At 42.0% G+C, this 22,391-nt stretch overlaps 1 protein-coding gene and 1 non-coding gene across 3 annotated transcripts in view; both read left to right on the top strand.

Moving 5' to 3' along the window:
* The window catches only part of USP45 (ubiquitin specific peptidase 45), an 879,557-nt gene extending 859,261 nt beyond the window's left edge, over window positions 1–20,296 (top strand). Inside the window, exons 18-19 of one of the 2 annotated variants that reach the window (XM_053710569.1) lie at window positions 12,585–12,757; window positions 19,908–20,296. In XM_053710569.1, coding sequence (XP_053566544.1) covers window positions 12,585–12,715 — 131 coding nt within the window. In that variant the 3' untranslated portion in view covers window positions 12,716–12,757; window positions 19,908–20,296. Of the gene's footprint in view, window positions 1–12,584; window positions 12,758–19,901 lie in introns of both variants that reach the window. The other variant, XM_053710568.1, reaches the window with a different exon arrangement.
* Window positions 6,956–7,069, top strand: LOC128658575 (U5 spliceosomal RNA). Its single transcript, XR_008402249.1, has one exon. It is a non-coding gene; the product is annotated as a U5 spliceosomal RNA (small nuclear RNA).
* Window positions 20,297–22,391: the final 2,095 nt, after the last annotated feature.

The following is a 22,391-nucleotide window of genomic DNA, read 5'->3' as shown; positions in this document are numbered from 1 at the left end:
AGAGACTCACTCCGTTGGTGGCTGTCCCTGGACAACCTGTCACAAGGGATGACCTTCCGCAGACCAGAGTGGGTCATTGTCACGACCGACGCCAGTCTGATGGGCTGGGGCGCGGTCTTGGGATCCCTGAAAGCTCAGGGTCTTTGGTCTCGGGAAGAATCTCTTCTACCGATAAATATTCTGGAACTGAGAGCGATATTCAATGCTCTCAAGGCTTGGCCTCAGCTAGCAAAGGCCAAGTTCATACGGTTTCAATCAGACAACATGACGACTGTTGCGTACATCAACCATCAGGGGGGAACAAGGAGTTCCCTGGCGATGGAAGAAGTGACCAAAATCATTCAATGGGCGGAGACTCACTCCTGCCACCTGTCTGCAATCCACATCCCAGGAGTGGAAGATTGGGAAGCGGATTTTCTGAGTCGTCAGACATTACATCCGGGGGAGTGGGAACTCCATCCGGAAATCTTTGCCCAAATTACTCAACTGTGGGGCATTCCAGACATGGATCTGATGGCCTCTCGGCAGAACTTCAAGGTTCCTTGCTACGGGTCCAGATCCAGGGATCCCAAGGCGACTCTAGTAGACGCACTAGTAGCACCTTGGACCTTCAAACTAGCTTATGTATTCCCGCCGTTTCCTCTCATCCCCAGGCTGGTAGCCAGGATCAATCAGGAGAGGGCGTCGGTGATCTTGATAGCTCCTGCGTGGCCACGCAGGACTTGGTATGCAGATCTGGTGAATATGTCATCGGCTCCACAATGGAAGCTACCTTTGAGACGAGACCTTCTTGTTCAAGGTCCGTTCGAACATCCGAATCTGGTCTCACTCCAGCTGACTGCTTGGAGATTGAACGCTTGATCTTATCAAAACGAGGGTTCTCAGATTCTGTTATTGATACTCTTGTTCAGGCCAGAAAGCCTGTAACTAGAAAAATTTACCACAAAATATGGAAAAAATATATCTGTTGGTGTGAATCTAAAGGATTCCCTTGGGACAAGGTAAAGATTCCTAAGATTCTATCCTTTCTTCAAGAAGGATTGGAGAAAGGATTATCTGCAAGTTCCTTGAAGGGACAGATTTCTGCCTTGTCTGTGTTACTTAACAAAAAACTGGCAGCTGTGCCAGATGTTCAAGCCTTTGTTCAGGCTCTGGTTAGAATCAAGCCTGTTTACAAACCTTTGACTCCTCCTTGGAGTCTCAACTTAGTTCTTTCAGTTCTTCAGGGGGTTCCGTTTGAACCCTTACATTCCGTTGATATTAAGTTATTATCTTGGAAAGTTTTGTTTTTGGTTGCATTTTCTTCTGCTAGAAGAGTTTCAGAATTATCTGCTTTGCAGTGTTCTCCTCCTTATCTGGTGTTCCATGCAGATAAGGTGGTTTTACGTACTAAACCTGGTTTTCTTCCAAAAGTTGTTTCTAACAAAAACATTAACCAGGAGATAGTCGTGCCTTCTTTGTGTCCGAAACCAGTTTCAAAGAAGGAACGGTTGTTGCACAATTTGGATGTTGTTCGCGCTCTAAAATTCTATTTAGATGCTACAAAGGATTTTAGACAAACATCTTCCTTGTTTGTTGTTTATTCTGGTAAAAGGAGAGGTCAAAAAGCAACTTCTACCTCTCTCTCTTTTTGGATTAAAAGCATCATCAGATTGGCTTACGAGACTGCCGGACGGCAGCCTCCTGAAAGAATCACAGCTCATTCCACTAGGGCTGTGGCTTCCACATGGGCCTTCAAGAACGAGGCTTCTGTTGATCAGATATGTAGGGCAGCGACTTGGTCTTCACTGCACACTTTTACCAAATTTTACAAGTTTGATACTTTTGCTTCTTCTGAGGCTATTTTTGGGAGAAAGGTTTTGCAAGCCGTGGTGCCTTCCATTTAGGTGACCTGATTTGCTCCCTCCCTTCATCCGTGTCCTAAAGCTTTGGTATTGGTTCCCACAAGTAAGGATGACGCCGTGGACCGGACACACCTATGTTGGAGAAAACAGAATTTATGTTTACCTGATAAATTACTTTCTCCAACGGTGTGTCCGGTCCACGGCCCGCCCTGGTTTTTTTAATCAGGTCTGATAATTTATTTTCTTTAACTACAGTCACCACGGTATCATATGGTTTCTCCTATGCAAATATTCCTCCTTAACGTCGGTCGAATGACTGGGGTAGGCGGAGCCTAGGAGGGATCATGTGACCAGCTTTGCTGGGCTCTTTGCCATTTCCTGTTGGGGAAGAGAATATCCCACAAGTAAGGATGACGCCGTGGACCGGACACACCGTTGGAGAAAGTAATTTATCAGGTAAACATAAATTCTGTTTTGCCCCCAATCCAAGATCGGTCCAGGTGGGGGGTGGAATCTCTGTTTTGTTTTCATACATGGATACAAGATGTCCTGGATAGGCTGTGGACAAAGTATCTCAGGTTTTCTACAGAGAATTCATACCTTCCTCCCAGAGGCAGGTTTCTCCTCTCAATTTTATCTGTAAGCCAGATAATAGTGTGGCATTTTTGAAGTGTGTTTGTGATTTCTCGTCCCGATGATAGTTCCAGTTCCTGTAAGGGAACAGGGTCTAAAATTCTATTCATTCCTGTTCGTGGTTCCTGAAAAAGAGGGAATTTTTCATCCTATGTTAGATCTACAGTGTCTCAACAAGATTTCTCAGGGTACCGTCCTTCAAATGGTAACCAGTGGTTTCATTCTTCCTTGGTACAAGGGAGTCGGTTCATGGTGACCATAGTCCTGGAGGACGTGTATTTTCTTCATAAACGGGGAGAGTCCACAGCTGCATTCATTACTTTTAGGAACTCAGAACCTGGCCACCAGGAGGAGGCAAAGACACCCCAGCCAAAGGCTTAAATACCTCCCCCCCCTTCCTTTATCCCCCAGTCATTCTTTGCCTTTCGTCACAGGAGGTTGGCAAAGAAGTGTCGGAAGATTTAAGATGGTCTCTTATGGAGGGTAGTACTCTTCGGAATGGGACTTGAGTTTTAAGTAATCCTGTCAGCCTCTCAGTGAGAGCATGGATGAATGTTAGAATCCGGAGATGCAGGGAGAGTCTTTCTGAGAAACCATCCCAACTTATGTTAACAGCTCTTCAGCAATCAGTGTTGACGGGTTTCACTGTCTGCTTTCTTCATTCAAGTCCATGTCAGAAGCGAAGCTACAATCTGTCACACTTGAAGGGCCGTGTTCCTGTTCCACGGCGTAGATTCCGGTAAGATTGTTTCATTTTACTTTGATTATGTGAATGTAATGTAAACGAAGAAGTCAGTGTATCAGTGGGACTCTGCAGGAAATAGAAGACAGAAGCGCCACATGGCCCAATATTGTAGAGAATATTTGGATTGTTAGAGGTGTAATGATTACACTCACATGAAATATGTCACCCCTAGTGGTGTAGATAAAACAGTCTGGGATCAAAAACAGTCACCCAGAAGACTGGCCTCCGGCGGATGTATGGTATTATTTGTTGAAGCAAACTGGGATCAATTTGGTTACCCAGTAGACTTGATCACTGGCATCCAGGAACTCTCAATGGTCCATAGACAGATGTAAGGAGTAGATGGTATAGCAAAAAGCAGGCAGCAAGTGGTAAGTAAAATTACTTACTTTATTTAAAAAGATAAAAATTATGCAACACGTTACTGAGCCACCAGTGGCTGTTTCATCAGGCTTAATAAAATTGAATGTAAAACACTTGCTACATATACCATGCAAACAAACTAAATAATCACTGTAATTGGCTACACTTGAAATGGGTGTTGCCCGGTAAAATCATCAAATGAGTCATGACCAATCATATATGGCCCACAGAAAATGATGTCACAATATAAACAAAACATAACATATATAAACACAATGGCAGGGCAGGTGAACAATAAAAATACATATCAGTACAATATGGAAACTCATCATTTCTATTTGTCAAATTATTGAGATAATTGACATTTCAATTATAACACAAAAAATAAATGATAATAAAATAACTATTTCATATAATAGTATTAAAAACATTGAAGGAAACAGAGACATCATACAGTAAATGATCTTCCCATAAAAATAATAAAGACAGTAAACTTTAGTACAAATCAATACTTTTTAGTATCAACTGATGTTTATGTATATTAGAGACAACAATGGCAAAAGCAATACCAGGATCATTAAACAGATAATATTATGATCATGGTTGTACGAGATAGGGAGTTGTCAATAGTAGATTCCCTGTAAACGGACTCTATGTATGATCACTAAATAGAAGCTGAGCAGTGAGCGATAATATTATTATATAGTCATCTTAACCGTACTATGTACTTACTATGATATTGTAGCCCGGTTGCTTGTAGTGATAGTTATGATAGTGTTGAAATTTACACAACGGCATCCTGCACCTGTGTGTGAGTGTAAGGGTCAAATGACGCAGTGCGTGCATAGCGAATGGTGATAGGTCCTGTACTGATGTGTGTGTAACTGTTGTGTGATTGGCCTAAATTGTCAGGATGTCATAGAAAGGGGATGGTAACAGTTCCAAAGATCCAGCACCTGGGATTTACACAGTGTGCAAACTAAGGGGCACTGCACATCACCCAAATAAAAGTAATAAGGTGAAAAATAGTCGCACAACTGTATTGCCAAAAGTTCACAAATTTATTGAGCCAATTTCCAAAAAATCAACAACGTTTCGGACACATGACTAAGGACTTGTGTCCGAAACGTTGTTGATTTTTTGGAAATTGGCTCAATAAATTTGTGAACTTTTGGCAATACAGTGGTGCGACTATTTTTCACCTTATTATAGAAAGGGGATGGGCTGGACCGGACCAGAGCGTGCCCGCAAACCCATACAGACATACTGCACGATAATAGAATAATATGTGCCTGCTTAATGGAATAAATATAAGAGCCCCACTGGGAGAATAAGAGACAAAACAGAGCGGTACCTATCTTAACAATACGCTATGTGAGAGACAAGAGCGCATGTTCAGAGAGGGGGCAAGAACATAATCGCCCCATCGTCTAAGGCAAACACTATCGATTAAAGTGAAACCATGGCCAAGTTAATTTGTAACTCACATCTATATACTAATAAACTAATGAATGTTAGACTGGCCATAATATCAAAATCAGTATATATCAATGTGTGCATAAGTGAAGCTACATATAAATATGTGAAATATGATTAACTATGAAAATAGACTATCTATATATGATGATAAAAAGTGGTATTAATGATAATAACCTCTAGGTGTCAAGAGACCTAGAGCAAGTTTAGTTAGATGGTGGTGAGTAGATATGAAAACTCAACATGAAGGAAAATAAGGGATATAATAAAATAGAATTAGAAGTCAGTGTTGAGAGGACCTCGTAAGGTCCTTATGTGTATAGGTGATAAGTGTTTGTTATAAATCGTGAAATCTCAGTGGGACTCCTTTATCTTATGGAATCATGGGTTAATATCTCCTGAGGGGGGTTATTGAACAGGGAGGACTTTAATCATGTTTGTTATGTGATTCTGTCTGCTAATGTGTAGTGTAAATTGGGCTCATGGCTATATCAGAACATAACAGTCTTTTTTATCAGGTTGCGTGGGACCTGGTGGCCTTGGCACCCTTTTTCTGGCCTGCACGGTGTACCTTGTGACTAGGTGTGGTCACGTTCTTTTCTCCATTTCCGTATTCCTGACCGTGTGGCGACAGAGAGAATCTGTTCGCTAGTTGTCTGGGTCACAGGAGGTGGTGAGTACCCCAGCCATTGGGGGGTGTAAGGTGCCGTTTTATTTTTTTCTATCCATAATTATCTATCACCAAGTTATGGCGGATTCTGACTTTTTAGAGACGGATGTCTCTGATTCAGATTCTACTTCTTGCAAAGAGTATGAAATGGCCCAGGTAATCCATGCCTATCATTTATGTTCCGAATGCTGCTTTAGAGTGCTCTCTTCTCCCTGAACAGGGAACTTAGAGTCTGTCGATCCACCCACTCCTGGGGATCCCATATCCTGTGAGGAGCATCCCCTAGAACCTTCCTTGGCTAGGCAAGCAGGTGTCCCTAATGCCATTACCCCTTCTACAGAAGGCGGCTTGTTTCCTCCAGAGGTTACGGCACGGTTCCGCATGGCCATATCTATGGCGTTGGCACATTTACATCTTCCAGAGAGGGAGGCGTTGCTGAGATACTCTCAGTGTTCTGATAACCAGGGCTCATCAGGCGTGGGATCGTCTGGGTCAGGTCAGCCATCTGGGGAAGCGGTTTCCTCTGAAGCTTCAGGGGTCTAACCCTCGAGGCCGGAGTCGTCACTTGCCCCGGCGGAGGTAAGTCTTGCTTTTCGTTATAGACTGGCACGCCTTTGCGTCCTGCTGCGGCATGTTTTGGCGGTGCTGGAGGATTCCAGTCCTAATAAGTTGGGGGATCTGCGGTCTTCTGTTCCAGACGGCAAGCTGGGTTAGACGTGTGGGGATGCAGTTAATCTCCTTATCGTCTCCTTTTTCTTGGGGTATCTTATTCCAGTTCTGAGCTTTGAAGGAAGTGGGTCTCTGATTGGCTGGTCCTGTTAGTGTACCCATTCTTCTTGGGCGTTCACCTGCGGGTGCTGCCTTCTTTTTCTTTGATCTGGTAGGATGTGTTTTTATTTCTTTTGGAAGCTCATGTTTGTTATAATTTTCTTTTGGGAAACATTTCTTCTCTGGAATTTGATACTGACGATTTTGTGGTCGCTTGAGCACTTCCGTGGAAGTCGCAGGTTAAGGTTTCAGTACATTGGTATGTCCTTAGTTTTGTTGATACTATGGGATCTTGATTTTTCTGTGGTTTGGGTCGGTTTTGAATGCCCTATGTAGCAGGCTGGTCCTGGTCGGGCTCTAAACTCTGTTCCTTATGGCTTATATCATCCACGTGGTGCCGGTGTAACTGGCTGCCTGGTTGGATGGTGAGTTTCTCACTCAGATGAGGAGTTAGTCTCTCTTTGGGTCCTCTTCAGATCGAATTATGCTTTTGTTTTTTGCTAGAGTTTTTTCGTGAAGTGGAACTTCCATGAGCTTCAATAAATTTATGAGGCTCTGCCCATGCAGGGCGACATATGTACCCAGACGACAAGATGGTTCTCATCTCTACTTTTGAGGAGCATCAGGGTGACTAGGTTTTCCTTACAGCGAGTACCCTTTCACTGATGGGTTACAAGTAACCTCGCCTAAATCGTGATTTGCAGGCGACCAAAGGAGTGCACTCAGTCCTCGCTGTCCTGTTCCTATATGTTGATGAGGGTCCAGAGCGGATCCTGCTAAGGATTGCTCTGGGTAATGTTCCTCATCTTCTCTTTAAGGTCTTCTTTGGAATTGTCCTTTTTGGATCTGTTTTCCTTGATGACAGTATCTCTTCCTTCGGGTTGAGGCTGATTGGGCCCTTTTTTGTCTCCTTTCTTTGGGGTTGGCCTTGGTCAGCTGTTTCAGGAAGTAGGACCTTTGGGTTTTTCTACTTCCAGGATTCCATCTGCTCCCATATATTTTGATTTTAGAAAGGATAAAGGATAAAGTATGAAGCGAGCACCCTTCAGGTGCTCGCTGCCAGCCCTGGTTCTCCCAAAGTTTTTTCGTGAAGTGGAACTTCCATGAGCTTCAATAAATTTATGAGGCTCTGCCCATGCAGGGCGACATATGTACCCAGACGACAAGATGGTTCTCATCTCTACTTTTGAGGAGCATCAGGGTGACTAGGTGTTCCTTACAGCGAGTACCCTTTCACTGATGGGTTACAAGTAACCTCGCCTAAATCGTGATTTGCAGGCGACCAAAGGAGTGCACTCAGTCCTCGCTGTCCTGTTCCTATATGTTGATGAGGGTCCAGAGCGGATCCTGCTAAGGATTGCTCTGGGTAATGTTCCTCATCTTCTCTTTAAGGTCTTCTTTGGAATTGTCCTTTTTGGATCTGTTTTCCTTGATGACAGTATCTCTTCCTTCTGGTTGAGGCTGATTGGGCCCTTTTTTGTCTCCTTTCTTTGGGGTTGGCCTTGGTCAGCTGTTTCAGGAAGTAGGACCTTTGGGTTTTTCTACTTCCAGGATTCCATCTGCTCCCATATATTTTGATTTTAGAAAGGATAAAGTATGAAGCAATGTTAGCACTTCCCTTCAGGTGCTCGCTGCCAGCCCTGGTTCTCCCAATCCGTGTATAGAAGCATAAAGTGTTAAAAATGTCACCTCCAGGGAACCAAGCTGCCCACGTCCTCTGAATCATCCTTGTTGCTTTCACCTCCAAGATAAAAGAGCTCACAATAGTGTAGCAGATTTTAGACAATGTGGTAGGCGCACAAACTGGTTATACTCATGAGATTGCAGTTAAAATAAGCCTTTTATTAAAGTCACAAAGGTGTTTTCGGGTGCAGCTTCAGGTTTTATTTAAAATACAGCTCAACGTGTTTCAGCTAAAAGAAGCCTTTATCTAGAGCATAAAGTTAAAACAATTTCTGGAACAAATGGTTATCAGCTTGGTTAGCAGCGTGGTTCCCTGTAGGTGACACAGCGCCGCCACTTTAAACACTTTCTGCTCCCATATATTTGGAGTTTGCAGATTAGGGTGTTTTCCCTTTTTCCTGTTTTTGCCCCTACTTAGACATTTATTTATTTTTTACCCGTCTGGGTTTAGAATGTTAGTTCATTGGTTATTCCTCGAACCGTACAGGCTTCCAGGAGAAGGATCCTGAGAGGATTTTAGAGACTATGGTCCTATTTTCAATCCAGAATATCTGGGGTTGAGCTCTGTTTCTTGAAACCCTCAGTCTTTGGATGGACTTAGTGCTGTTGTCCCTAGTGCCTTAGGGTCAGCCAGAGTGGCTGTGTGGCTCTCATCATTGCCTAGCACCATTTTTAATTCGGGAGTTGTTTCCTGTTGTGGGTGTCTTAAGCACTCTGTGTCTGGGACTCTTACATGAGAGTTCAGTGTCCAAGGTGCCTTGGATATATCTGTGATGCATCGCCTGGGGTGGGAAGTCTGCTCCAGGGGTAGCCTGGTGGTTCCTCAGGGGTAGTACGTTTGTAAGCCGGCTCCGAGTTCTGGGTGTTCGGGTTTATTTGTCCTGGTCCTTGTCTTTGACTGGACTTTTTGGAGTTCTGTACCAGATCCCTTCGGGTGGTTTGGGACGGCGCGGATGTGCTGTGCTGGTTTTATTTTCCCTTCTTTGGGGTGGATTTGGATGGTGCTCCACCATGGCTTAGTGGCGGTCTATGCTTCCTTGAAACCTGAGGGTCAAGAGTTCAAATACAGCTGTGGCTGTAATCTCATTATGCTGGTCCTGCAAATACCTTTGCCTAAGGGATCTTCATCCATAGTATCCGCCTGATGATGAGAGGTACTTTTCTTCCTCTGCTCAGTGGGGTTGTCCCCCCCTGCCTTGCGTGGGATGAATTTGTTGTGACATGCCATCCCTGTACTTTTCAGTGGAGGGTCTCTCTTTGGGAGTACCCTTAGTCTTCGGGAAGGGGGCTGCGTCTGCGTCCTGGACCCGAACTTTTTTGGGGGGCTGGTTCCCTCCTTTTTCCTTCCTGGTAGGGGAATTTTATTCCTTTGTCCTTTTGGGCATTATCAGTCACTTTTGGTGCTGGGTCCGTTGCCGGGAGCGAGAGTCAGGGATCTGTCGGATCTATTGATCTTTGGCCGCGTATCATAGTTTGATATTGTGTGCCTTCCTTGAGGGAGGCTTCGCGGTAGATCCTTATCGGCAGGTAGTTTCTCTACTGTTTTTACAGGTTCGGTTCTTTTCTTTCCAGTCCTTTTTGAGAAGGAGTTGTTCTGCACTCTTGGAGTCCTTCTTCTTTGAGGATGGTCCTGTGCAGTTTAATGCCTAGGGTTGGTGACTTGGGCCGCTAAGTCCTCCGTTGCTGCAGGATGCCTGTGGTTTTGGAGGAGCAATCGACATGAGATTCTTTCATGTGGTGGTTTTCGCAGGAGCATCTGTCTCGGGACACATGCTTCAGGAGACCTTCCTGAGTAATGTTGACCATGGATGCCAGCCTCTTAGGTTGGTGACTATGGACTTCGGAAGAGTCTGCTATTCCATATCAATCTTGAAGTTGGTTTACATCAACCACCTGGAAGCAAACTGGAGTTCCTTAGCCGTGATTGGCGTTCGGTGGGTGGACGCTCACATTTGTTGTCTATCGCATTCCAGGAGTGGATGACAGGTGCGGACGTCTAGAGAGTCAGTTCATTCCGGGGAGTGGATGCTTCTCCCTGAGGTGTTTTCCAGGTTAACCCTCCAATGAGGTCTGCTGGAGTTGGAGATGGCAGTGCGCCAGATTTTCTCGTTTAAAGGTCTACACATCAGCAGGCTGCTATGTCAAAATCTCTGACGGTTCTTGGGTTTTCAGTCTGACATCCCTGTTCTTCATTTTGCTCTTCTTCCACAAGTCTTAGCTCGTATCACGTAGGAGTGGGCTTCTGTATTTGTTATAGTTCCTGCATAGTCTCGCAGGATCTAGATACCGACCTAGCGGGGATGTATCTCTTCCACCTGGGTGGTTGTTCCTGAGGTGGGACCATCTAATTCAGGGCCCATTCTTTAGTTTCTCTGAAGCTTTCTGCATGGAGATTGAACGCTTAGTTCTGTCTAAGCGTGGTTTTTCAAGGTCGGTCTTTGAGATCATGATTCAGGCTTGTAAGCCTGTTAGTAGAGAGATTTGCCATAAGTTATGGCGTATATCTCTTTATTGGTGTGTATCCAAGGGCTACTTTTGGAGTAGGGTCAGGATTCCTAGAATTTTGTCTTTCTCCAGGAGGGTCTGGAGAAGGGTTTATTAGTCAGTACCCTAAAGAGTCAGATTTCTGCATTTTCTTTTTGCTACATTAGTGTCTGGCCGACGTGCCAGATGTGCAATCTATTTGTCAGGCCTTGATCAGAATTAGGCCTGTGTTTAAGTCTGTAGTTCTTTCAAGGAGCTTTAACTTTGTTCTTAAAGTTTTACAGCAGGCTCCGTTTGAGCCATTGCATTCCATAGATTTTAATTTGTTATCTTGGAAGGTTTTGTTTCTTATTGCTATCTTTTCTGCTCAGAGAGTTTTGGAATTCTCAGCCTTGCAGTGGGATTCGCCTTATCTTCTCTTTATTGTCAATAAGGCAGTTCTTTGTTCTTTCCTATGGTGGTTTCAGACTTATATGTTAATCAGGAAATTGTGATTCCTTCTCTATGTTATCTTCCTTCTTCTCATAACGTTGTTGCTCAACTTGGATGTTGTGCGTGCTTAAAGTTCTATTTGCAGGTGACTAAGGAATTTCGCCAGTCTTCTGCCCTGTTTGTTTGTTTGTTTCTCTGGGAAACGTAAAGGTCAGAAAACTTCTGCTTTTTCTTTTTCTCTCTTGTTGAGAAGTTTAATTCGTTTGGCTTATGAGACTGCTGGACACCAACCTTCTGAGAGGATTACAGCTCATTCTACTAGGGCTGTCTCTACTTCTTGGGCTTTCAAAATGAAGCTTCTGTGGAAAGATTGCAAGGCTGCAGCTTGGTCTTCTCTGCATACTTTTTTTAAATGTTTCAAATTTGATACTTTTGCCTCGGCTGAAGCTTCTTTTAGGAGAAAGGTTCCTCAAGCAGTGGTGCCTTCTGTTTAGGTTACCTGTCTTGTCCCTCCCTTATCATCTGTGTCCTCTAGCTTGGGTATTGGTTCCCAACAGTAATTGATGATGCCGTGGACTCACCATATCTTAGGAAAGAAAACAAAATGTATGCTTACCTGATACATTTCTTCTTTCCGGATATGGTGAGTCAACGGCCCCGCCCTTTTTTAGTAAGACAGTTATTTTTAACTAACCCCTCAGGCACCGCTACACCTTGTGTTACTCCTTTTTCTCCATTTACCTTCGTTCGAATGACTGGGGGTTGTGAGAAGGGAAGTGATACTTAACAGACTTGACTATGGTGCTCTTTGCCTCCTACTGCTGGCCAGGAGTGATATTCCCAACAGTAATTGATAATGCCGTGGACTCGCCATATCCGGAAAGAAATACATTTATCAGGTAAGCATAAAGTTTTTTATCTCTTTTTTATCTCTTTTTACTGGGTCAAGGTGCCTTTCTAGTGATTATGTTGGACATATTGCTGGTCTGAGCGTTGCCAGCATTTTTAATAACATTATGCCCTCCCTTGGATGTTTTTCTCTGTTTTAATTTAGATATAATATATTAACATTCTCTACAGCTGCTGTGAGAGTGCTGCATTTATAAATTGTCTAAAGTGGTATTTATGTCCGAGTCTTCTACCTACTAAATTCAGAGTTTGACCACTTATTCCATTGTTTTTCTTTCAATGACATATGCAGCTGTTCCGGCTACAACTCTTGACAGAATTAACCGAGCACCTACTGTGACCAAGTTACAAATTGAATTTCTAAAGTGCTAACTATATACTAAATATGTAGTTTTCATAAAATACAGAAATGGTAACTTTTATAGTAACATTTATTTTATACATAATTAAAACTGTCAGTGCTGGTCATACCTGATTTGCTATATTGTATTACTTCTTGTTAAGTGTATGCTAACTTATCAGTGTACTTATTTTATAGTTTTAGGGATATTTCTTTATTTGTGTGTTTGCTTTGCAGGAATAAAAGAGAGAGCTGGTGCAACATCAAGTCAGTGGGTGTATGTAAGCGATACGCATGTACAGATGGTTTCAGAGTCTCGAGTTTTCAATTCTCAAGCATATCTTTTGTTTTATGAAAGGCTGCTGTAGCTGGACGTCTAAAATACCCATTGCATTCTACAATTCTCTCAGGTACATAAAGCTACACCTGACAGAAAGCTATAGCAAGAAAACAAGGGCTAAATCCTAGGAACGTATGATGCCATCTGATATTACACTGTTAGTTTTATTATATAGGGTCTTTAACCCTAACCATGACTTTACTCTCACACCACAATTAACCATAACTTTCCCCACTGCAAGTAAATCTTGTGGCTGACCCTGCCTTTATACTAATGTATTTCCCTATGTTAATCCTGGTTACTTCTCCAGTCTTATCTTAAAGGGACATTATCCTGTAAATTAGGGCTGGGTGATATGGGCAAAAAAAAATCTATTTTTTTTTTAAACGTGATTGTGATTTAATCGCGATTTTCTTATAAATGACTATAACACCTTCATTTTGCATTATAAAGTTTATTTAACACTACAAAATCTTAATGTACATGTTTCTCAATGTCCAATACACTCTTGGAGCATAAAAATACAAACCACAAAATAGTAAAATTTGCTGCCTGTGATGTGATTAAATAGTAGCCACTAGCCAATTAGGTCTTATGACACACAACATTGTCATGTTTTCTTGGACAGTCATTCTAACAGTGGACAGTGGTATGATTAACAAATGAAGCAGTATAAGCCACATACACACACACAATTTTATATATATATATATATATATATATATATATGTATATATATATATATATATATATATATATATATACACACATACATACACACACACACACATATATAATATGCAATCACATACACAGTTGCACACAGATATATATATATATATATATATATATATATATATATATATATATATATATATATATAAATTAAAAAAACATTGTAGATGCAGTTAAGTTAACCCAGTAGCAGAGGGAACTGCAGTTTTAGCCTTTTTGGGAGCCGTGGGGTTAACTGCATCTGCTATGTATTTGAGCAGTTTCTCAGAGGAGCAGGAGATTGTGTGAGAGGTTCCATAATGTTTACATGCCCTAAGTTTCAGACATGTGTATATACACTTTCTTTAATACTTACCATTACTGTCCTGCAAGAAAAATACATTTTTGTTAATGTATAGTTTGTTAAAATCGCTACGTTTCTTGTCATTTACCTTACACACAGTTTTGTTGTTCAAGAAGCAAACCACTACAGCCAATCAGTAGCTGTAAATTCCCTGAAAGGAAATATTAAAATTTATGTTTTCTCCAACATAGGTGTGTCCGGTCCACGGCGTCATCCTTACTTGTGGGATATTCTCTTCCCCAACAGGAAATGGCAAAGAGCCCAGCAAAGCTGGTCACATGATCCCTCCTAGGCTCCGCCTTCCCCAGTCATTCTCTTTGCCGTTGTACAGGCAACATCTCCACGGAGATGGCTTAGAGTTTTTTGGTGTTTAAATGTAGTTTTTATTCTTCAATCAAGAGTTTGTTATTTTAAAATAGTGCTGGTATGTACTATTTACTCTGAAACAGAAAAGAGATGAAGATTTCTGTTTGTAAGAGGAAAATGATTTTAGCAACCGTTACTAAAATCGATGGCTGTTTCCACACAGGACTGTTGAGAGGAATTAACTTCAGTTGGGGGAAACAGTGAGCAGACTTTTGCTGCTTGAGGTATGACACATTTCTAACAAGACTTGGTAATGCTGGAAGCTGTCATTTTCCCTATGGGATCCGGTAAGCCATTTTTATTAAATAAGAATAAAGGGCTTCACAAGGGCTTAAAGACTGGTAGACATTTTTCTGGGCTAAAACGATTGATTTATAAGCATTTTTAATAGTTTATAGCTTTGAGGAGTTATTTTATTCTTGGGAATTATGTTAAATAACCAGCAGGCACTGTATTGGACACCTTTTTCACTGGGGGCCTTCTCTAATCATAGGCAGAGCCTCATTGTCGCGCCTCTATTGCACAGTTGTTTTTGGGAAGCAAGGCATGCAGATGCATGTGTGAGGAGCTCAGATACATAGAAAAAGCTTACTGAAGGCGTCATTTGGTATCGTATTCCCCTCTGGGCTTGGTTGGGTCTCAGCAAAGCAGATACCAGGGACTGGATAGGGGTTAAATATAAAAACGGCTCCGGTTATTTTAAGAGTTAAAGCTTTCAAATTTGGTGTGCAATACTTTTAAGGCTTTAAGACACTGTGGTGAAATTTTGGTGAATTTTGAACAATTCCTTCATACTTTTTAACATTTTCAGTAATAAAGTGTGTTCAGTTTAAAATTTAAAGTGACAGTAACGGTTTTATTTTAAAACGTTTTTTGTACTTTGTTATCAAGTTTATGCCTGTTTAACATGTCTGAACTATCAGATAGACTATGTTCTGTATGTGAGGAAGCCAAGGTTCCTTCTCATTTAAATAGATGTGATGTATGTGACACAAAATTTAGAGAAAATGATGCCCAAGATGATTCCTCAAGTGAGGGGAGTAAGCATGGTACTGCATCATCCCCTCCTTCGTCTACGCCAGTCTTGCCCACACAGGAGGCCCCTAGTACATCTAGTGCGCCAATACTCCTTACTATGCAACAATTAACGGCTGTAATGGATAATTCTATCAAAAACATTTTAGCCAAAATGCCCACTTATCAGCGAAAGCGCGACTGCTCTGTTTTAGAAAATACCGAAGAGCATGAGGACGCTGATGATAATGGTTCTGAAATGCCCCTACACCAGTCTGAGGGGGCCAGGGAGGTTTTGTCTGAGGGAGAAATTTCAGATTCAGGGAAAATTTCTCAACAAGCTGAACCTGATGTGATTACATTCAAATTTAAATTGGAACATCTCCGCGCTCTGCTTAAGGAGGTGTTATCTACTCTGGATGATTGTGACAATTTGGTCATTCCAGAGAAATGATGTAAGATGGACAAGTTCCTAGAGGTCACGGGGCCCCCCGAAGCTTTTCCTATACCCAAGCGGGTGGCGGACATTGTAAACAAAGAATGGGAAAGGCCCGGCATACCTTTTGTCCCTCCCCCTATATTTAAGAAATTGTTTCCTATGGTCGACCCCAGAAAGGACTTATGGCAGACAGTCCCCAAGGTCGAGGGGGCGGTTTCTACTCTAAACAAACGCACTACTATCCCTATAGAAGATAGTTGTGCTTTCAAAGATCCTATGGATAAAAAATTAGAGGGTTTGCTTAAAAAGATGTTTGTTCAGCAAGGTTACCTTCTACAACCAATTTCATGCATTGTTCCTGTCACTACAGCAGCGTGTTTCTGGTTCGATGAACTAGAAAAGTCGCTCAATAAAGATTCTTCTTATGAGGAGATTATGGACAGAATTCATGCTCTTAAATTGGCTAATTCTTTTACTTTAGACGCCACTTTGCAATTGGCTAGATTAGCGGCGAAAAATTCGGGGTTTGCTATTGTAGCGCGCAGAGCGCTTTGGCTAAAATCTTTGTCAGCGGATGCGTCTTCCAAGAACAAATTGCTTAACATACCTTTCAAGGGGAAAACGCTGTTTGGCCCTGACTTGAAAGAGATTATTTCAGATATCACTGGGGGTAAGGGCCACGCCCTTCCTCAGGATAGGTCTTTCAAGGCTAAAAATAAACCGAATTTTCGTCCCTTTCGCAGAAACGGACCAGCCCCAAGTTCTACATCCTCTAAGCAAGAGGGTAATACTTCTCAAACCAAGCCAGCCTGGAGGCCAATGCAAGGCTGGAACAAAGGTAAGCAGGCCAAGAAACCTGCCACTGCTACCAAGACAGCATGAGATGTTGGCCCCCGATCCGGGACCGGATCTGGTGGGGGGCAGACTTTCTCTCTTCGCTCAGGCTTGGGCAAGAGATGTTCTGGATCCTTGGGCGCTAGAAATAGTCTCCCAAGGTTATCTTCTGGAATTCAAGGAGCTACCCCCAAGGGGGAGGTTCCACAGGTCTCAATTGTCTTCAGACCACATAAAAAGACAGGCATTCTTACATTGTGTAGAAGACCTGTTAAACATGGGAGTGATTCATCCTGTTCCATTAGGAGAACAAGGGATGGGATTCTACTCCAATCTGTTCATAGTTCCCAAAAAAGAGGGAACATTCAGACCAATCTTAGATCTCAAGATCCTAAACAAATTTCTCAAGGTTCCATCGTTCAAAATGGAAACCATTCGGACAATTCTTCCTACCATCCAGGAAGGTCAATTCATGACCACGGTGGATTTAAAGGATGCGTATCTACATATTCATATCCACAAGGAACATCATCGGTTCCTAAGGTTCGCCTTTCTGGACAAGCATTACCAGTTTGTGGCACTTCCATTCGGATTAGCCACTGCTCCAAGAATTTTCACAAAGGTACTAGGGTCCCTTCTAGCGGTGCTAAGACCAAGGGGCATTGCAGTAGTACCTTACTTGGACGACATACTGATTCAAGCGTTGTCTCTACCTCAAGCAAAGGCTCATACGGACATTGTCCTGGCCTTTCTCAGATCTCACGGGTGGAAAGTGAACGTAGAAAAAAGTTCTCTATCTCCGTCAACAAGAGTTCCCTTCTTGGGAACAATAATAGACTCCTTAGAAATGAGGATTTTTCTGACAGAGGCCAGAAAATCAAAACTTCTAAGCGCTTGTCAAGTACTTCATTCTGTTCTTCTTCCTTCCATAGCGCAGTGCATGGAAGTAATAGGTTTGATGGTCGCGGCAATGGACATAGTTCCTTTTGCGCGAATTCATCTAAGACCATTACAACTGTGCATGCTCAGTCAGTGGAATGGGGATTATACAGACTTGTCTCCGACGATACAAGTAGATCAGAGGACCAGAGATTCACTCCGTTGGTGGCTGACCCTGGACAACCTGTCACAAGGGATGAGCTTCCGCAGACCAGAGTGGGTCATTGTCACGACCGACGCCAGTCTGGTGGGCTGGGGCGCGGTCTGGGAACCCCTGAAAGCTCAGGGTCTTTGGTCTCGGGAAGAATCTCTTCTCCCGATAAATATTCTGGAACTGAGAGCGATATTCAATGCTCTCAAGGCTTGGCCTCAGCTAGCAAAGGCCAAATTCATACGGTTTCAATCAGACAACATGACGACTGTTGCGTATATCAACCATCAGGGGGGAACAAGGAGTCCCCTGGCGATGGAAGAAGTGACCAAAATAATTCAATGGGCGGAGACTCACTCCTGCCACTTGTCTGCAATCCACATCCCAGGAGTGGAAAATTGGGAAGCAGATTTTCTGAGTCGTCAGACATTTCATCCGGGGGAGTGGGAACTCCATCCGGAAATCTTTGCCCAAATAATTCAATTGTGGGGCATTCCAGACATGGATCTGATGGCGTCTCGTCAGAACTTCAAGGTTCCTTACTACGGGTCCAGATCCAGGGATCCCAAGGCGACTCTAGTGGATGCACTAGTAGCACCTTGGAGCTTCAACCTAGCTTATGTGTTCCCACCGTTTCCTCTCATTCCCAGGCTGGTAGCCAGGATCAAACAGGAGAGGGTATCGGTGATCTTGATAGCTCCTGCGTGGCCACGCAGGACTTGGTATGCAGATCTGGTGAATATGTCATCGGCTCCACCATGGAGGCTACCTTTGAGACAGGACCTTCTTGTTCAAGGTCCGTTCGAACATCCGAATCTGGCCTCACTCCAACTGACTGCTTGGAGATTGAACGCTTGATTTTATCAAAGCGAGGGTTCTCAGATTCTGTCATTGATACTCTTGTTCAGGCCAGAAAGCCTGTAACTAGAAAAATCTACCATAAAATATGGAAAAAATATATCTGTTGGTGTGAATCTAAAGGATTCCCATGGAACAAGATAAAAATTCCTAAGATTCTATCCTTTCTTCAAGAAGGTTTGGAGAAAGGATTATCTGCAAGTTCTTTGAAGGGACAGATTTCTGCTTTATCTGTTTTACTTCACAAAAAGCTGGCGGCTGTGCCAGATGTTCAAGCTTTTGTTCAGGCTCTGGTTAGAATCAAGCCTGTTTACAAACCTTTGACTCCTCCTTGGAGTCTTAATTTAGTTCTTTCAGTTCTTCAGGGGGTTCCGTTTGAACCCCTACATTCCGTTGATATCAAGTTATTATCTTGGAAAGTTTTGTTTTTGGTTGCAATTTCTTCTGCTAGAAGAGTTTCAGAGTTATCTGCTCTGCAGTGTTCTCCTCCTTATCTGGTGTTCCATGCAGATAAGGTGGTTTTGCGTACTAAACCTGGTTTTCTTCCGAAAGTTGTTTCTAACAAAAATATTAACCAGGAGATAGTCGTGCCTTCTTTGTGTCCGAATCCAGTTTCAAAGAAGGAACGTTTGTTGCACAATTTGGATGTAGTTCGTGCTCTAAAATTCTATTTAGAGGCTACAAAGGATTTCAGACAAACATCTTCCTTGTTTGTTGTTTATTCTGGTAAAAGGAGAGGTCAAAAAGCAACTTCTACCTCTCTCTCTTTTTGGCTTAAAAGCATCATCAGATTGGCTTATGAGACTGCCGGACGACAGCCTCCTGAAAGAATCACAGCTCATTCCACTAGGGCCGTGGCTTCCACATGGGCCTTCAAGAACGAGGCTTCTGTTGATCAGATATGTAAGGCAGCGACTTGGTCTTCACTGCACACTTTTACTAAATTTTACAAATTTGATACTTTTGCTTCTTCTGAGGCTATTTTTGGGAGAAAGGTTTTGCAAGCCGTGGTGCCTTCCATCTAGGTGACCTGATTTGCTCCCTCCCATCATCCGTGTCCTAAAGCTTTGGTATTGGTTCCCACAAGTAAGGATGACGCCGTGGACCGGACACACCTATGTTGGAGAAAACAGAATTTATGTTTACCTGATAAATTACTTTCTCCAACGGTGTGTCCGGTCCACGGCCCGCCCTGGTTTTTTAATCAGGTCTGATGATTTATTTTCTCTAACTACAGTCACCACGGTATCATATGATTTCTCCTATGCAAATATTCCTCCTTTACGTCGGTCGAATGACTGGGGAAGGCGGAGCCTAGGAGGGATCATGTGACCAGCTTTGCTGGGCTCTTTGCCATTTCCTGTTGTGGAAGAGAATATCCCACAAGTAAGGATGACGCCGTGGACCGGACACACCGTTGGAGAAAGTAATTTATCAGGTAAACATAAATTCTGTTTTTGTTACACTCTGAAATTACTATTGATAGAAGAAAAAAATAATAAAGCGTTAACAAGAACTTTCTTCATTTTTTTAAGTTGCAGCAATGGGATATAGACACAATAATGGAGCTGATGTTGTTCTTCTGAAGATTGTTACAGAAAACGGGTGCCGTGATGATAAACTACATAAAGAATATGTTATCCAGAATGAAAACAAAAAGGACAAGAGCTTATGTGCTACATGATAAGGAGACGGAGTATGCTGTTCTTATTAAGTCCTTATGCTGCTTTAATATATTGCCCTGCAATTTTGAATGTGCGGTTGAAAACTCTGCAGTTGTCAGTAATTAACGATTTATTGAAATCTCCTCGCTTCTGAATTCTCCACTGCATCGCTGCAAGGATAGTGCATAAGAGCAGCTAATTCTACTTCAAGATACTTTATTTAGTATTTAAAGGGACACTAAACATATTTTTTTTTCTTAAATGATTCAGATAGAGCATGCAATTTTGAGCAACTTTCAAATTTACTCCTATTATGAATGTTTCTTCGTTCTCTTGCTACCTTTATTTAAAAAGCAGTAATGTAAAGCATAGGAGCTGGACCATTTTTGGTTCAGAACCTTGGTTACGCTTGCTTATTGGTGGCTAAATGTAGCCACCAATAAGCAAGCACTATCCAAGGTTCTGAACCTAAAATGGGCCACCTACTAAGCTTTACATTACTGCTTTTTAAATAAAGATAGCAAGAGAACGAAGAAACATTGATAATAGGAGTAAATTAGAAAGTTGCTTAAAGTTGCATGGTCTATCTGAATCAAGAAAGAAAAAAATTGGGTTCAGTGTCCCTTTAATATGCATGAACTAAGGTTTTTTTTACTGTAAACACAACACAAGCAACTGTTCGGTTTTAGTTTAAATACATGCTGTCATTACTTTTAGAAAGCTTGCTATATACTATTATTTTAAATAGGCCTTAGAGTGATATAAAACTTATTGTTTAGACATTTTTAAAGGGAAAGAAAGATCAAAACTTAACTGTGCATAAATGCATTGCTATTTTAAATAGAAGCATTTTGCAATTATACTTCCAATATTGCTTCTAGTAAAAGCTATTCCTGTTTTTTCAAAGGCATATGCACATATGCTGTGAGCGTGCACAAGTATTCAAGCTGAGAGCTGGCAGTGGTGCCATAGTTGCCACTGCTGACTCTCTGAGAAGGTGTGGTGTTTGAATACTGGTGCACAGGCCCTCACAGCATATGTGCATATGCCACTAACAAAACCGTAATAACTTTTACTGGAAGCATTTTTGCTAATGGAAGTACATTACAAAAATACTTCATACACCCATGCACATTTAAATTGTGACTTTTTTTATCTCTTTAAGTAACTGAAATGTTTGTATAAACAAAGAATTTATCTCAGAAGAAAAATCCCTTAGTGTCCCTCTGGAAAGCACTAAAGGCACCAATGTCTTCCCCATGTTCCACTGGACACAAAAAGCTTGTTCCTATGCATCACTTCCTTATCAGCTCCAGACTAGCTGCTCCTTCTCAAATAATATTACTATTTATGTATTAGCTGTCTGCATAATCGTCAATACACATCACAATTCACAGATTACTGGTAGGGAATACTAATAGAAAACAAACCCTGCGAATCCCAGTTACCTGTTAAACATAACTTCACATATTGTACAAGAGAATTCTTCATTACCTGGTAGTAACAACAAAAGTCTACAAAGACCTCACCAAACATTGTTTTGTTGTACCAGATAGCAAGCTGTAGTTTACATAGTGATTGCACTTTGACCAGCTGTTATGTTGGTGTAATAGAATATGAAAACCAAGTATGTGGTTCAGCAAAAGCTTACAACAGCCAATAATAACCTGATTAACTAATAGTCAGCAGCCATTCGGTGCCTTTCTCAATGCAGCAAACAGAACACCTCCCTCTAATTAACGTTAATGTTAGTTTCTGCATCAAAATGCCCCTGGTGATGTCAGAAATGAAGTCCCTGCTTGCCATACAAACACAAGTAAAATTAATTAAAGGGACAAAGTTAAAAATGAATAGAGCATGCAATTATAAAAAAACTTTACAATTTACTTCTATTTCTATATTTGAATTGTTAGTATTCTTTGTTGAAGACTAAGGCTTAGTGTGCTTATAGGAGCTCAGGAGCGCATGAGTGTCATTAGCACTCTATGGCAGCAGTGTTTGCAACAATGTTTGTACCAATGTTATATACTGTTTCCATAGAGTGCTAAAGACATGTGCATGCTCCTGAGCTCCTGTTAGTCTACCTAGGCTTACCCTTAAACAAAGGATACCAGAAGAACAAAGCAAATTGGAAGGTTGTTTAAAATGACTTGCTCTGTCTGAAGCATGAGAGTTACAATTTGACTTTGCTTTGTTGTTACTTTAATAAAAGGCTGGTTTTATACAGCAACATTGGTGACATGAGAATCACATGAGGGATAATCACATAAGTGTGTGTCTAATACATCTCTGATTGAATCCCGCAAGCTATTTGTGTTAGCCATTTAGGGCTAGATTTATCAAAGCTGAGGCGTACAGGGG

This window comes from Bombina bombina, chromosome 4 (assembly GCF_027579735.1).
Source record: "Bombina bombina isolate aBomBom1 chromosome 4, aBomBom1.pri, whole genome shotgun sequence".
In the NCBI taxonomy this organism is placed as follows: domain Eukaryota; kingdom Metazoa; phylum Chordata; class Amphibia; order Anura; family Bombinatoridae; genus Bombina; species Bombina bombina.
The sequence above is the reverse complement of the archived record's forward strand: the minus strand, read 5'-3'. Positions and strand labels throughout refer to the sequence as shown.